Raw genomic sequence first — 17,001 nt, 5'->3', positions numbered from 1 at the left:
GAGACTGGCCGTTATATACAGGATCGAATGTTTTTCCCATCCAAAGGCTGTTGCTAAAGCAATCAATATTTCATCCGTGATGGCTGTTTGTTCTATAGTTTGCAACCTTTACACGTAAAGCTTCACTGAGAAATTCCGCACGACATTTTTGGTTGTGTTCAAATGCCGATGTCAGGGGAGAATGACAGCCAGCTAGGAAACACTCAGTCATCTACAAGTTGTGTGGAATTGGTTGTATGAAGTCACATCACATGGATTAGACTATAGCACCAGCCGCTTGGGGTTCATGAACGTAAACTCCACAAGTATTTGTATTTCTCCCCTAAAAAATTCAGGAATATAAGTGTGTGAATCTTGATTATTTGTTTTTCTTATAGCAAGGTTTGGAGAAGAGGATATGATTTGGGTAGTACACGTAGAATATTAGGAAAACAAGAAACAATACCACACAATCGAGATAAACTTTGTTTATTCTTTCTCGAATGAAACAAAGAAAACCATTTTGTTCTTACACATTGTTACACTTATTATTCTAATCGGCGTCAACAAGAAAATAATCGAGTACAATTTTGGTTGTTCTTTTTGGAATGAAACAAACTAAGAAATCTTCAACTTTGTTTATTCTTCTCGAATGAATCAAAGGAAACTTCCTTCTATACTCGTTTGCGCTAACAACAGACTGAGTCAAGTACAACTTTGTTTATTCTTTGTCGAATGAAACAAAGAAACTTTTCTCTAATAATCTACCTAATCTGCGTTAACAAGAGAGAAATCGAATGTAACTTGGTTTATTCTTTTTAGAATGAAACAAAAAAACCTGTTCCTCTTTAAATTATCCAGCCAGTCTGCGTTAACAAAAGAATGATCGAGTTTAACTTTGTTTATTCTTTCTCGAATGAAACAAAGAAATTTGCTCTTAAAAGAAAAAAAAGAAGAAAACTCCACTACAACTTTGTTTATTCTTTCTTGAATGAAACAAAATTACTCTCCTAGTTTGCCAAACAATGACTTATCAAGCTCAACTTTGTCTATTCTATCTTGACTGGAACAACAAAACAGCAGGAAACCCGTTTGCAAAGTCACACTCTGCTTCAGTTCAATTCAGTAAATTTTGATTTAAAATTGACTTTGCTTATTCTTTCACTGAGAATCAACCAAAGTGCACTTAGCTACTTAGTTTGTAACCTGACAATGAGTTTGCCAAGTTCACTGACTTTCTCGATGCACCATTTATCTTTGAGAGGGGGCGGGGATGTGCCATTTTTTCGAGCACGAATGTTTTCAACGGCTAATTGTTCTGCATTGATTTTCTTGGCGGTTCCCCTTGCCGAGCTTTTTTTTGTTTTTTTGTTTTTTTGCGTTTTTTCACCATCAGCATAATCGCAAAGGAAAAAGCATCTTTTTTTTGTTTTGACAAAGCCATGCATTTAATTGCCCTCCCCCATCAAAATTTAAATGCTCCACCCCTTTGTGGAAAAAAAAAAATCATGACCTCTGTCTTTTCAAGTATGTTGATAAGGATTTGCTCTTATTACCTCAGTCAGCATTTTCTAGAAAAATACTGTGAAACCTCGTAAACGAGACCGTCCAAGGTTCAAGAAAAGTTTCTTTGCAGCTGGTCAGCTACATGGTACAAAAACGCCAAGCTGGCACAAGACGAACAAAGAGCTCACATCAAGTTCATTTGTCTCCTCCCACAGCGTTTCTTTCCTCTCAGCCGCATGGCATTTTTGTACCAAGTGACTGACCAACTGCAAAAGACCAATATGGAAGTGACATTATTAACTTGGTTTTCACATAAGAAGTTGACTGAGTGGCTTTGTGATTGGTCAAAAGAATTTAGTTGTAATAACGAGAAGGTCGTGTGAACCAGTTGATCTTAAAGCGGGTTTCCAATTAAATCTACTCAGAATTAGGCACGAGTGCTGGCAAAAACTCACTTCTTTCCAAGGGAAAAGCCCTGGTGAAGAAGCTGCACTCCCCCCGGGGCTGCACTGCCAAGCAAATGAATGTTTAGCAGAAGCAGAAACAGAGGGCGCTATTTTAGCCTCACTGCTTCATTGCCTTTATTCAAACAAAGTTCCTATGTAACAAAGTGCCGCAATGAAGGCCGAGATCATGGCAACCAATGATTGTAGCTTGTTAATGTTGCCTCCTGCAGTTGGTGGACAAGCATCTAAGGCCTCGAGGTCTTTCAGATACACGTCACCAAGCCATTTCTGGTAGGTGTTTTTTTCTCCAACATCAACCAGCTTCTTTGTCGAATCTTTGAATAAGAGATCAGAGCCGTTCATGTACTTGAATGACTCAAATAACTGGAACATGCTGGAATTAGTTTGATTGATTCCGTAAGCGTTAGAAGCATCCAGCAATAGTCTTTTGTAGTTGGCATTGTTAGTGTTTCCTCTTTTCACCATCACGGCATGGGATGGAACTTGCGCGAGGTAACAGTTGTCGTTCCAGTTGGCTGGAAAAGAATGTCACCATTTTTAATTTCAATATATTCCATCCATTTTTGGTTTCTAGCGAGGCATAGTTAGCGTTTTAACGGTTTCCGAATTATATCATCACGACATGGGACGAAACTTGAGCTAGACAACATTTGTTGTACGCATGTGAAAAACAAACGTTTTTTATATCTGTCTGAATTTATAAAAAGGTACCTAAAGAAATTTCAAGTGAGTTTTAACAATTTGACCCTTGAGGTGAATAAAAAACTGTTGAAATTTTCTAGTTAAGGCTTTAAAAGAACAAATTAATCGCTGGAGACACACGAAAAGTCGCTCTTGGCAAAAGCGACAGATTTGTAACGAAATGAACAACATTTATTTATAAGCACAGAAATTATGATCTTTCAGTCTCGCAAACTATGAGGCTTATAGCGAGACGCCCGACTAAAATAGACCGAAAATTTACCTTTCTTGAGCCCAGAATCGGTTGTCTAAGACAAAATCACTTCAACTATAAAACACTCACGAAGCGTTTTTTTCCTTGTGCACAGTATTCTTATAATATGAGCACCACGACGTACCTGAATTCTGTCTGTCAACAACTTCAGGATTAACCACTTCATACAATTAACCACGTTCGCGGCATTGATAAAACTATCCACAACCAACTAGGCACAATGTTTTCACACTGAATACGGGCCAAATATCATCAAATTACTCTCGATCAATAACTCTCGCTTTCTCCACATAAATCATCGCATGTAAACTTTCCTCACTCAGTCGATTTATTCAAGATCCCGGATGTAGACGAGCCGTTTTGAAAGGGACACATGCACGCCGGCCCTCAAAACAATTTTTAACAAAGGGCGCGATCCATTCAACCAAAATTTCCGGAAATTTCGGTCCAAAACTCAATGGATCGGTTCGGTCCAACCGGAAAAGTTTCGAAAAAACAGGTCCACCTTTTGAGGTGGTCCTCTTTTCCCGGTCGGACCGGTTTGAATTTTGGTTGAATGGATCGCGCCCAAAGTCTCTGGCCTGGTCAGAAATCAGCTTCAATTATGTTCTCGCCGAATAGATTTGAGTCCTAAAAACTACTTTCTGAGGCCAGAGACTCGTCACCGCCCCGTCAAAGCTCGTAATATGATCCCTTTCCGTCTCAAGCCCGAGAACAGTGTTTCACCCGTTAAGCCAAAATGAGACGAAATACGGCAACATATAGCCCACTTTGGAAAAGAGTGATAGCCTGGGACCTAACCTAGGCGCGCACGCATCTATGGGATTATTTGGGGGGACGCGAATGTAAACAAACATGGCGGAATACGAAGTGGGATGTTTCAGCGGGGTTAAAACAGCTCAAAATAGCAAAACGGAAGGCGGAATTGAACATGATAATGTGAAGCTGAAGGAAGACTATGTGCCTGGAACGACTTTACCACGAGAATGCTCCGTGAAACAACTTCAGAGATCGCTGGATAGGTCTTGCTCCTGACCATGGAGTTCCTGAAATAATTTGTGCACAAAGGCACATAATAACTTGCGTGTCTCGTAGTAATTCAACTTGTTCCCCCAAACAATCCCATAAATGCGTGCACGCTTAGTTTGGGTCCCAAGCTATCACTCTTTTCCGAGGTGAGCTATTGGACGACGGCAGACTTTGCCAATCGTGAGACTTGTTCCTTCATAAGGCTTAATGATGCCTTCCGGAAAATTTTGCTGCTGCAGCCGGCGAGAAAGAAATCTAGAAAATTAAACGACCTCGGAAAACAACTTCTACAGCGTGCGCTGATTTCAAATGTCAATTTTTTATGACACGGCGAAAATAATGAGAAATGATATGTGGGGGAGAGGGAGGAGATTGGGTGGGAAAAGACAGACAGATATATATTCATATAATTGAGTGGTCTGTGAGGCCCAATAGTAAATAAAATCTTTAAAGGTCAAATGAACCAAAAAATTGACATATTTTCTTTTGTCGCTTTACCTTCACCAAACACTAAAAAGAACCATCCTAAGTGAGATTTGGGTAAAGATTTTTCTTCCCAAGCCTTTATAGAAAGATAAAAGATCAAAATCCGAGCATTTCCGAAAACTTCACGAAAACGTGTCTGAAATGGCCGCGTGATAGACTGGAGACTACGTGACGTCAATGTTGGTCTTTCAGGGCGGAAAAACGTTCTTCGCAAGCTTCTGCGCATCCCTCATCGCCTATTTGTTTGTCTCGGAGTCTGACTGAGACTGAATGAAATACACGAGGTGCGAACGTTTGCTCCTTGTTAAGGCTTTTTTTTTGTTTTTGTTGTTGTTGTTGTTTTTTCGTCACTTCAAAATTACCTTGGATTCAGAACAACCAATGTTAGAGTAAAAAAGATCATCCTTCAGTCTGAAGAGGACTAAAACGTTTTGAACATTTCCAAAGAGGTTTGTATTTTTCTGATAATTGTGCATTCGATTTGTGAATTGATTTTGTGTCCAGTGCTTCGCCTTCTTTCCCCAGACTGAATTAAAACCCGCTTGTATTCTGTTATTAGTAGCTACGGTTAGTTTTTTTAAATGCCCAGATTTATTTACCTTTGCAGAACCAGCTTTATCCTTGTCTTATGTCAAAGAACCGTAACACCGATTATGACTTTTTTGTAAGTACATTAACGACTATTAAAGTTCACTTAACCCGTTGATTAAATAATAGCTTCAGAGGTAGGCTGTTGTCAAGGCATGATATATTAGTTATTTTCACATCCATAAACATCACGAGAAAATAATCATGGCTATATATAAAAGGTCTGCTCTAGGAAATGAGCCTAGCCAGCTCTGAGGTTTGTAAGAGTAGCCAAGTAAGAACGTAAGTTGCGATTAGGCTTTTTTTAAAGTAAAGCAATATGCGAGGATGGTATGATCACAAATTCAATCCAGACGTTGTTAATCGATGAAAATCGTTATCGGAAATCAATCGATATTAATCGATTTAATCTGCCGATTAATATCTATTGATATCGGAAATCGGTAGAAGTAGAAGTCACAGAAAAAATAATTTATCGACTATTATCGATTAACAAAATCGATAACAATCGATAGGAATCGACAGGAATCGATAACAAGCAAAGCTCTTGAAGTGAATATTCTGAACATGACGATGCAACCTCGTTCTCAGGGTTTTCTCCTGATGGGCTCCTGCTCCTACCCGTCCCTCCCTTTCCTACCGAGCGAGAGAGACGGGCGGGAGATAACCTGGGAACGAGGTTGCATGACGACGATGCTATTTGGCAAGCAACCCCCATGAGACCGCCCTTAGCTTAACACATTTTATTCTTGATGACTTCAGCAACTACTCCAGGCGCAGTCTTCACCAGATTCCATTTTTTTGTCGTTGTTTCTTTCGTTTCCTAGTTTGTTTTAATAGATCTTTACATGTCCATTCAATCTAGACGTAGTTCGTTCATTGAAATCATAAGAACACTGATTTTGTTCTTTATTATGCTCCATATTTATGGAGTTGCTACAGCAACAGAGAGCTATTTTCTGCCACTTTTGTAATAGCCTTTATTATTATTATTATTATTATTATTATTATTATGAACTGCGCTTAAGCTAAAACAAAGAGCAATTTGTTCCTGTTAGTGTTTTGTTCTTTTAGTATTTTATCAATAGAGCGGAGAAGTCTTCACGTCACGTTGCCATGGTAGCAAAATTTTTGGATAACAACAAACCGAAAAAGTTACTTAAAAGTCTATTCCCGCTATTTCAAACTTCACCGATTTTGTTCGATTTCATTTAATTTGGCAAATCTTGGCGAAATTTCCTTTGGGTCCTTATCTATCGTTATCTAAGTTTAGAAAAGAAAGCGACAATTTTTGTGTTGTGTTCACCTACTCCGTATAGTGGGCTCGTGAAATTAGGAAATCCCATGTCGTGGTGGTGCAACAAAGGCAAAGAAATGAACAAATAGGAGTGATGCACGTGCAAAGTTGTTGTTTGTTATTATAAACATATTATTTTTTGCCGTTCTCATTGCCGTCGCCATCGTCCTTGATTTTCTTGTCATCCAGAAATAGCGCTACCATATGTAAGGTGACGTCACACTTCTCTCTATTGAAACAACTGAATGACTAAATAATACCTTACAGACAACATCTGTTAATGTTGAACTTCTACCGAATAATGACTTATGTCTTTGCCGATAATAAGCGATAGTAATCGATAACAATCGATAAAAAATCATCATCGATTTCTTTCGGAAATCGATATTAATGGAAATCACAACTTTTTTCTTTATCGATTTCTATCGATTGATATCAGAAATCTATATTCACCGATGATCAATATCGATTACTATCGATTATTGTCGATTATCGGTTTATCGATTAACTACGTCTGGGTTCAATGAAAATGCCTAGAACGCATTTATGTTCACAGGAGTTTTGTTTTCATTATTGGGCGATATCGGCATGCTGAGTGGGATTGTAACTGCATTTTGTTTATTTTGAAAATGATTACTCACGGTGCCATGTCAAAAAGGTTAACATTATTAAGGTCATCACGTACAAAAATGTCCTCAATATGCCGTATCCTGAGTCGCGTTATCATCCAAGGCAGGTCACAAAAACTAAAGAAAAACTTTGAAAAACTGCTTAGTTTAAAAGTTTTCAAAAATACTTAAGGTGATTCCCTGGTTTTGCACTGCGCATCTCTTACTGCGCATAACAAGATGGCCGCCGTGAAAAAGAGCATGTGAAGTAACATTATTAAAATGAAGTTGACTGAAGAGAAACGCTATTGGAATTTTTGCTTGCGGTTGTTTCTTGCCGAGGTGAGACTCAATGTGTTGGAAATGTGCATAACGTAGGCAGTACGCGTGTTGCTGAGTTCGACTTCCTCACGGAAAACCTCGATAGTGGATGTTTAACTTGTGCTTACTCACTTTGATTTTTATTTAAACGCTTTCTTTATCACATTGTATCCTAAATGTGATATCTCGATGTAAATTCTGTAAAAACAGATTTTTTAATACTTTCTTCCCCCTTTCACATACATTCTATTTTGAAACTGGCCCCAGTCCTCTCTCAAAACTCGGAGAAAATGCATTTGGCGCGCACTTTCTGCAGCTCTACCGCAAAAACGAGTGCGGTGACCCCCTATTTTTTATTTCATGATTTTAATAAGGACAGTACTTCCTTTCGATGAGAAAAAAATTGGCACAAATCTATGTTCAGTTTTTTGGCAATTTTACTAAATTGTACGGATTGAGCTATCACGGGTCGAATAGCGCGTGTCCAATTCAATTCTCCTTTGGAGCGTAAAATAAAAACAGGAGCATTGAAAGGTATTTTTCTTGTATGTAAGTGGATAAACAATACAATAAAGTCAAATTCTGTGCGATACCACATGCATCATCGAAAAAATCTCTCGTTTTTGTCTAGTTTTGGGCTGCGCGCGGTTTTTGACAAAGGGTCCAAGATAGCCGTATTTCTCAGCATTGTGACGTCAAAACGAGCACGGTGACGCCCACTTTTTATTACTTTTTTATCATCTTCTTGACTTGTTACATCAGTGTACCAAGTTTCATCTACAATCTATGTTAGGTTCTTTTACTAAGGCATCACCTTAATTACTATCCATTTTCTGTTTTGTCCTGACAGAACAAGGCTTTGCGTGTCTTCCTTTTAACTTGATGCGTCAATTTTTTGACTGTTTTAGTAGGCGACAGCGGATTACTCAGTTTGGTAGTCAGTTTAACGGATGGATGAATTTAGTAAAATAAAGCTCCTTTAAGTACTTCTATCAGCTTTTATCAGTGGAAAACTTTCACCAATACCTACCCTTAGTACTTCCATCCTTACACAGATATTTATATTCGCTAGCTTCAGCTGATGGCACTGTGGTGTGCTTTATAAACGCTACGTCTCCAATTCCGTCCTTCAAGCACTGGAAAGCACCAGAGTAACCAGAATAGTTGCCACTTTTTGTGCATTCGTCTGGGCACAAATCGCACAAGTTTGAAGGATTTTTGCCATCGCCATCGTAAGTCGAAGTTTTGACATCTGTAATTAAGATAAAATAAGTTAGAACGTTGCAGATTGCATAATATGTGGGTTAGGCTCTCAAAGAATCCTTCCTCAAGAATGGAAGAGCAGCCGGGTAATTACTCATAGCCAGATCCTTACAAAACATTTGAATTACTTAATTCTGATTGCCCAGAAAATATTACCTGGCCAATCGGAAGCAGAGAAATCAATTAATGCTTCTGGAACTAGTTTAGTAATAGCTAGGGCTTTCTACAAGTTGCTCGAGATTTTCCAAAAAGTTGCTTAAAAAAACAATCAAAAGTTGCTTTTTGCATCGAAAGTTGCTCAAAAGTTGCTCGAATAAACAAAATCTGTTTTTGGTCTGATGTTAAAATATGCAAATTGCACAACAAAAGTGAGATTTCTAAGCATTTTTTGTGCAATTTTGCGGCGTAACCAGCGTCGCTAAATATAACTTTATTCTCAATAAAACCATAAAATGTAATAATTGTTGAATGACCTTCTTCACCCGAGACACTCAAGTCAGTCGAGTGTGAATCGAGTCTTCGTCCACCATTTTGAATTTTCTCTAAAAGACGCTGACCTAGCAGCCCGGCTGCTTTTATCTTCCCGGGGTGGGGGGGAGGGGGGGGTTGGCTTCTCTTTTTACAGGAAATTCATAACTGAGGAATTGTGTACTAAAACATTGTGAAATATGGAAGAAAGGTCAATTTAAGCACTAAAAGCTGCTCCGATATTTCAGAATAAGAAGATACCTAGAAAATGCTCAGAATGCAAAAAGTTGCTCAAAACGAAAAAAGCTGGTCGAAATACTAGAAGTTGGCAAAATTGTGGAAAGCCCTAGTAATAGCCCATTTTCGATATATTAAAATTCTAGCATGACTCCGAGGCTTTGGGGACAAAATTGCAAATTTTTCAAGACTTCATTGTCTCACAATTCCCAAAAGAGACTTGAACACAAAGAAAACCAAACCAAATGTAGAAAAAATGACCAGAAAACCTGGGAGTCACGTTAGGATTTTAATATATCGAACGTGGGCTATTAAGTCGCTACAGGCTCCTACGTTCTTCTGTTGAACTTTGTTGCCTTCAATGGTATCCGCCTTGCCGAGAATATGTTCATCGCAATTTAACAGCTGCCTTTAGGTCGCCTCTGAGGTTGCTGTAATATCAAACTTAGAAAACAGTTTGATTGCCAAAGCAAATTAAACCAGGGTAGCCCCAGACTTCTGCCGTTACTTTACGCTTTAACCCTTGTCTTTTTATCAAGCCGCTGGGATACTGGGGTGACACAACAGTTTAATGCACGGGGGAGAGGAGGAATATACTACATTTACTTGTTCCTCGTTATAAGCTCCTCTTCATTTTGTACGTGGCCTGCTATGCGAGAAGCTGGGGCAGGAGACCGGAGAAAAGACCAGCATCACTTCACTAACTCAGTTGAAGGGAAGAGAGTCTCATCTTAGTCTGCTAGCGGCACTAAACTCTCTTGCCTTGTAATACCCATTTAAAACTAAATTTTAGAGAGAATAGTAAGTGAAACTTTCTTACTTGGTACGCAGCTTTTATAGAAAAACTTCCCAGCTGCAATATAAGCATTGCAACTCTCGTCTGTCGGCATGATATTATCTGACAGAAGAGTACCGACCGGTACATTCCACCCGGCTGTTTTTCCCGCTCCAGTGTGACAAGACTTTTTCCCTTTAAGAGTCTTAAACGTAATGTCTGAGTTCTTCTTTGCAACCGCCACTGCAAAATAACTTGTGGTGGGGGCTCCACTCTCATAATCTTCACCAACAATGGGGACCATATCATACATCTTTCCTTAAAAGGCAAAGTCGCATAGCAACTGTTAAAAAATCCCAAGAAACAAGCACTGGGGTAAGGAAGAGCAAAAGTTTTCTTTTCTTTTGTCAAATGAAAACACAAAAGCTCGGAGAAAGGACTAAATGCGACTTCCAGTGCTCATTGCCGCTCTGCCATTGGTCAGACTGATTTTCAAATATGTCCGAAGTCATTGTCGTTACGCTGTCTTCGCTAAATATGCCAATCGCAAACGCATACAAACCTACTCGCGCATTTGAGAGCTTAGAAAGACTAAAAGCAGCAGCAAAAAGAAGCAAGGCTGGTTTTACAGTTGGGAATATTATTTTTTGCTAATATTTCTAAGGGCACGGCCTTTCTTCTTCAGGGTCTTACAAATGGCTAGGTTAACTAGCTGAGACGTTATAATTTAAAATGAAGGATAACGCGCAAAATGATAGTATTAATAATAACATGACGAAATAAAAAAAAAGGAAAAAGTGAACGTTGATAGTATATGAAAACTAAGAACCCAAAAAGTTACATAAAAAAGAAATCTGAAATGTAAAAATAGTATACATATCGAATGCACCTCGCAGGCTTATAGCCACGCGAAGGTCTAGCCGTTTGCAGGGCAAAGGCAGTACATTTCAATTCTAAGCTATTCTAAAACCCTCAGTATTGGTCTAGCCCTGGGAATCGAACCAAACACAGTTTTGATGATGTCCGCGCTGCTTTTACTGTCCTTATTACTGAGCTCTCTAATTTGGGGATACGTAATCCAAAAATGTCTGCTTACCTGCGGTATGGATTTCTCCGCCATCAAGAGTAATTAGTTCAGCCAGGCCACTCTGAATTTTTACCATGCAGTCTGCAGCGTTACTCCCCTGAACACATGAAAAATTGACAGCCAAACTGGCCTGAGAAGCCAGTGTGGCTATGACGGTTTCAAAATCATTGCACTTTAATGTCTCCTTATCTGAAATTGTGCACCATCGCATTTGAAAACCTTCACCAAGGCCTGTAAACATTAAAAAAGAGGAATGGGAGATTACAAAACTGGCATACCATTAATCCTCTATTAAGCCCCGCCTCTCAAATAAGCCCCCTCCTTCTAATAAGCCCCCCCCCCCCTTTTCAGGGGAAGAAAGTTAATAAGCCCCTCTTCTTTATTGAGCCCAGCCCCCTCCCAACCCCTAATTATTCTTCACTGATAAATGATAGACTGTTTTAATCACTCACGACCGTAAAACTTTGTGTGGACTGTTATGGAATGGTTTATTTACCAACTGGAAGTTCGGATTTGATTCTGATACTCGGCTGCAAAGCCCTGCATGACCTAAAACGTCTTGTACTTGAGCTTGTGCACCTTGTATTCTAGTTCTTTGTGGAGAACTGATACCATCATCGTTTCTAAATTAAATAAGGCCCCCGTCTCTATTAAGCCCCCCTTAAATGGGCTTGAAATAAATAAGCCCCCAGAAGGGCTTAATAGAGGATTTACGATATCAACGTTAAAAACAAAGATAATGACAAGACATAATAATAAAAATTTGTCACATTGTAATAACGACCGACCGATCCCCCTGGTTATCCTGGTTATCCCCCTTGGTATCTTCAATAACTGTTTATGATGGAATCATCGAGCCTTCTTCTTCATCAAGGAATATTGGGGTTGAATTTGATTCGTTCATGTATATGGAAAGCATGTCACCTTAATGTGCAAGTCTGCTTTTTATCATCTTCGCAACTTGAGTAAAATAAGAAAATATCTTACGCGCGAATCTATTGAAACTTTGGTGCATGCTTTTGTCGCCTCTCGTATTGACCACTGTAATGCGTTATTTTCAGTTTAATTTGCGAAAACGTGTGCTTCAAAAGCTCCAGTTTGTACTGAATGCCGCGGCAAGACTTGTTTGTGTGTCCGTAATGATCAAATTTCGCCGGTTTTTTAAAATTGATTTGTATTGGTTGCCTGTCAAAGAGCTTGTGAATTTCAAAATTTTATTATTAACATACAAGACTTAGGTCCTTCTTATTTGATTGACCTCCTAAAGTCTATGACCACGGAAAGTGTTTACGATCTAAATCCGAAATATGAACTAGAGAGCTCTGGACGAGGAGCTTTTTCTGTTTCCGCCCCCATAATGTGGAATTCCCTACTGGATCACATAAGACAAGCAAATTCGAAAGACAATTTTAAATCTCTTCTAAAACCTCGCCTTTTTAAGCAAGCTTCTTATGCATGAATTCTATATATAAAGTTTATCTATATTTTTTAACTTTATGTCTGAATTTTGCGATTGTATGCTTGTAAATTGATTTTTGGAAAAAGCGGCGTTGGACCTGCGGATTTTGGCGCTATATAAATCATTTGATGTTATTATGATATTATTATTGTTATTATTATTATTATTATTATTTTACAGTGATCCATGAGAGTGTTTGCAGGTATCATTTCTTTTTATCTTTTGTTGGTCTGTTTTTTTTTTTTTTTGCGGTTACAACGTGAAAGACAACTCTTTCCAAAAGTGGCAAGACTGTAAGTTCTGTACGAAATGTCTTTAGTCTTTAAACTCAGAGATGGCCTATTGTTGCCAAAAGAATTAGGAACTTTGTCGACTATATTAGTGATCCATCAGGTTCCAAGTCATCGCATTGTTGTTTAATGCTCTCTTTACCATTATTATTTTGATTATTAATATGAATATAAGTCAGAACAACATCACACCAGAACATTCCCTCCTGAACAAAAGTTCTCTTAGATCCTAACTTTATATGCGCGTTGGGGACTACAAGGTTCTCGCTTGGCTTGTTAACGAAGGAACCGACACTCTGTTCTTCTGCTTCTCTGACTTTATTCTTCTCGGCGTTCTACACTGAGCTACAGTAACTCTTTTTCTACTATTGCAATGCTTCTTTTACTAGCAAGTCTATCACCAGCGAATTAAATAACCAAATTGTAGACGTGACTGGGTTAACTGATCGTGAGAACTTTTCATCGCATATCCTGTCGAATAACTTAAGGAGAATAGAATAGTCTACACTGTCGTAATTAACAAGTACCAAAGAACCAATTCAATGTTAGCGGTAAAACTGCTCGCTATGACCAAGCCTATAGCAAGACAGAGAATACATATTTCAAAATAGGTAAATGAAACAAGGTATGAATGAAATTAAACTGAAAATTTAATATTTACTTAATTATATGTCAATTAAAGTACGCACGCCAACATAAGTATCCTCCTGTAGCTAAATATTCGCAAAGTTTGAAGTTCTGCTATCACTGAATCATTCCCTCCTGCGATAGGGACGATCATTTGACATTTGAGGGGAGAGAGCTGGTCATTTCAGATAAAATAAAAAGAAAAAAATGGCCAACAGACTTCGAATCAAATCAAATTTTTTGCGAGTGGTTTGTTGTCCTATGTTTAAGCCGAAACATTTGGAAGATATTGATCACTTAGAAACCCTATAGCAATACCTTGCCTATTGGACCCCAAGGGACCGCGTGTGAAACAGGCAGCCCAATGAACTCCTATTATGGGGGCCTTGTTTATTAGTCGAAAACGAATGAACTAAAAAGTGTAACTTTGGCGGTTAATGGCTGAATTTGGTATTTTGGAAGCCAAATTACGTCTTTTTGAAGAAAACATTATCTACCATATCGGGAAACTCAGATGAATTGAGCGATACTTTTGTGCTTCTAGGACATCTACGAGAGGTTATTTCCTTGTGCGCTTTGTTTTCCCAAGACGACAAACTGTTGGTACCTTCCATATTTTTTAGTTTTTGTACACTTTTCCTCAAAATATTTGTGAAAGTACATTTATTGGCTAACTTTGCGTGGGCATCACTACTTTGATTCTTTAGAAATTATGGGCGGCGGTGTCACAAGAACAATCGAAGATACCGATTCTTTAGTATAGTTAAAGCGATCCTCTGATTTTGGCCACTTTTGCTGTCCACGGTTTTCAAATAATCTCTTGGTCTTTTGTTTTCAGATCGGCTTTATATGGCGTCACCCATGTAACTAATCTAGGTATTATAATCAAAATTATGCTCGGCTGGAGGTACTGTATTATACTTTTAATCGATATATCATAGGACGTAATTGCACTTCTTCTCTTCCCATATATAACTAGTAATAACATTCCTAAATAGCCTTTGATATTGCTTTTAGAAGAAAATCATGTGGGTGCTTGGGAAGCCTTGCATAACGAGGTAATCAGGCATTCGACTATGCCAAAATTTTCTTCGCTCGAGCCTCGTAGGGTAGTCAAGGTACTCAGTTTCTAAAATGTCCATGCTTTTATGAACTTTGTAAATTCTAGCCAGTGTTGGACGGAAAAATAAGCATACAATTTTTAAAACTGCAATACAACATCTGATAATGCGGCTAAAGAAACTTCAGTTTCTTATGCCGATACTATGCCTGATGCTCTAGATATGATATGGGTTATGTTTAAAAGTATGCCGGCATACTCTTATTTTCACAAGATTTCACTTGCAAGGCCTTGAAAGCGTTGTTTTTATTTTCAAGACTGATTACATCACAGCTTTTGACGAATTTTATTTACCATGTACTCAGTCAACACGCGTAGATTGTGCCTTCAACTTACCCTCTTTTGAATAAACTCTTATACCGAAAGTAGTGAAGCTCTAAGTAAATGATGTTTCCCCTTTGACAATTTTCTTGGATTAGGCAGGGCAGTTGTATTCCATTTGCAGTGTGCGTGGTTAACAATTTTAGCTTGCACTACCTCTTGCGAGCACACTCAGAAAATGGAAGCTCAACTGTTGATAGCCACAACAGTTTAAGTCAACAAAAGGAACAAAAACAAAGCAAACACGCAAAAGAAATAAACACGAGACCAGTCTGAGCCAGAATCTCTATTTGTATCCAATCTCCAGAGGAGAGGAACAACAGAGACCCTAAAAATAGTCGCAGTACGCGAAATGCAGAGAAGCTGTTTTCTAATGAAATTACGAAACATATTCTTTTGCTAAGTACATCAAAATCTGTAAGCATGGTCAGTGGTTTCATTGGAATTAGCTGCTACAAACTCTGCTAGAATGTGTTTCCGCTTTCTAGAGGGGTATAACTCCTTACATAGAGATTTAGAACTACTGACCTAGCCCTGATGCGTAGGTCTTTCATTATGCGTTTAGATATTTGCTCAGAAAGGCCAATTCTTGCCACCAGGCACTAAAGACATATAATTTATGTTCCTAACTTTTGAATATTGAGTAACAACTGCTTAATGAAATCAGAAACCACTCAATAAGGAATTTCATCAATTTGGGATACTTAAAATGTCTAAAATTTTTGTGGAATTTTCTACTTTTGTAAGTATTTATGCCTTTTTGGGTGCATGGTAAAACTAGGAATGTTCGATTCTGGACATTGTTTTATCGTTATAAGCCGTGTTGGTCCTTAGCGCCTAAGAATAATAAATATAAGTGCATATTTGTGTGGAGACAGCTATTGTTAGTCTATAATGGCGGTATACATCACAGACGTAAAGGTGGCCATGCTGGTGAACAAGAACAAAAAAACTAAACTCCTTTTTCATGTAAATTATGTGAAAAATTCTTTTATTGTTTTGTCCATTAGCATGGCCACCTTTGTCATGTGGTTAAAAAAAGAGCAATCAATACTTCGTGTACGTGTTCTCTCGTCTTCTGAGGCCTCTTTTAGGCTAAGCCAACACAATACTGGATCGCTTAGTCATGTGCGCATAAAAAGCTTTTTGGAATCAGAGTATGGAGATCTGTTTATGCCGCGCCAGAGGCTGGCACAAAAACCTATCCGGAAATATGACGATCCACTTTCAAGATCGGCGTGGCCAAGCTTTTCTCTGTTACACAGAAATCTCGCCGAAATCGCCGTTTTCAAGTGTAAACAGAAGCCCAGCCTCCAAGAGCTATATCCGGTCGCATACAGGTGACAAGGATTGTCTGCGACGTAGGTTAAGAAGCTACGCGGGCCATATTTGGAATACCCAGTGGGATCCTCATTCGATTTTATGCCGCAGTGCTTTGACTTTAGTCTATCCAGGTCTATCTTGATATCAGTGGATTAAATATAGCATTCCCCTCCGTTTTTGTTGTAATTTAGCAAACTTGAGTTATTTCCTTCTTCCGCTACATGAAGGCATGGTTATCAGAGTTTTGGCACTACTGACTACTAGGTGATCGACTCCAAAGTATTAATTTTTCAGTTAGTTAAGTTACGGTAACCAAAAGCCAACCAAGTGTCGAAGGTTACAGACTCAGCAGAAGCGGAAACTTTGAGTGATAAGAAAAAGTGAAATCGATACATTAAGCTGTGCAATGTCGAAGTGGACAATGATCGATGAACTAAGACGGCAGTGTGTGAAGGAATTCAAGACCATGTTGACGCCTATCAAAGCAATATTTGCTGACTGAATCAGGAGTAGCGTCATAATGATTTCAACTTCAACTTACCCGTAGCCAGGAAGAGGAAAGCGCTGAGAAATGTAAGAGATGAAGTAGACATGTTGCTCGCAGTTCAACAACGGATCAAGCAAAGGGTGTGCCAGCAGCTCAGCTAATATCAAACTTATTGTTTCAGCAACCTATTTAAAGCTTCAAATTTGCATTTAATGACATTGCTTAGTGAATCTAATCAGCCGTAGCCTACGTGGGGGGCAGGCGTTTAACGGGAGGGTAACGGGGGGTACTCTCACGCCGAAAACATA

General features: G+C 38.7%; 1 protein-coding gene across 1 annotated transcript; it reads right to left on the bottom strand.

The window, feature by feature from the left end:
- Window positions 1-452: 452 nt before the first annotated feature.
- LOC140932935 (serotransferrin-like) lies at window positions 453-16,862 on the bottom strand. The gene is made up of 5 exons (XM_073382440.1): window positions 16,748-16,862; window positions 11,076-11,297; window positions 10,025-10,297; window positions 8,267-8,488; window positions 453-2,467 (listed from the first exon to the last, which is right to left on the bottom strand). Exons 1-5 carry the CDS (start codon window positions 16,797-16,799, stop codon window positions 2,067-2,069), a joined length of 1,170 nt encoding a protein of 389 aa, XP_073238541.1. The 5' UTR covers window positions 16,800-16,862; the 3' UTR covers window positions 453-2,066.
- Window positions 16,863-17,001: the final 139 nt, after the last annotated feature.

The sequence above is a fragment of the Porites lutea genome, chromosome 4 (genome assembly GCF_958299795.1).
Source record: "Porites lutea chromosome 4, jaPorLute2.1, whole genome shotgun sequence".
Taxonomy (NCBI): domain Eukaryota; kingdom Metazoa; phylum Cnidaria; class Anthozoa; order Scleractinia; family Poritidae; genus Porites; species Porites lutea.
Note: the sequence above shows the minus strand (reverse complement) of the source record. Positions and strands in the feature narration are given on the sequence as shown.

Excerpts from the sequence above, each read along its gene's own strand:
- LOC140932935 (XM_073382440.1), bottom strand. The coding sequence starts at position 16,799 with ATGTCTACTTCATCTCTTACATTTCTCAGCGCTTTCCTCTTCCTGGCT. Across the intron at positions 10,298-11,075 it reads CGGAGAAATCCATACCGCAG|GAAAGATGTATGATATGGTC; the intron begins GTAAGCAGACAT and ends TTGCCTTTTAAG. Across the intron at positions 8,489-10,024 it reads CTATAAAAGCTGCGTACCAA|ATGTCAAAACTTCGACTTAC; the intron begins GTAAGAAAGTTT and ends TCTTAATTACAG.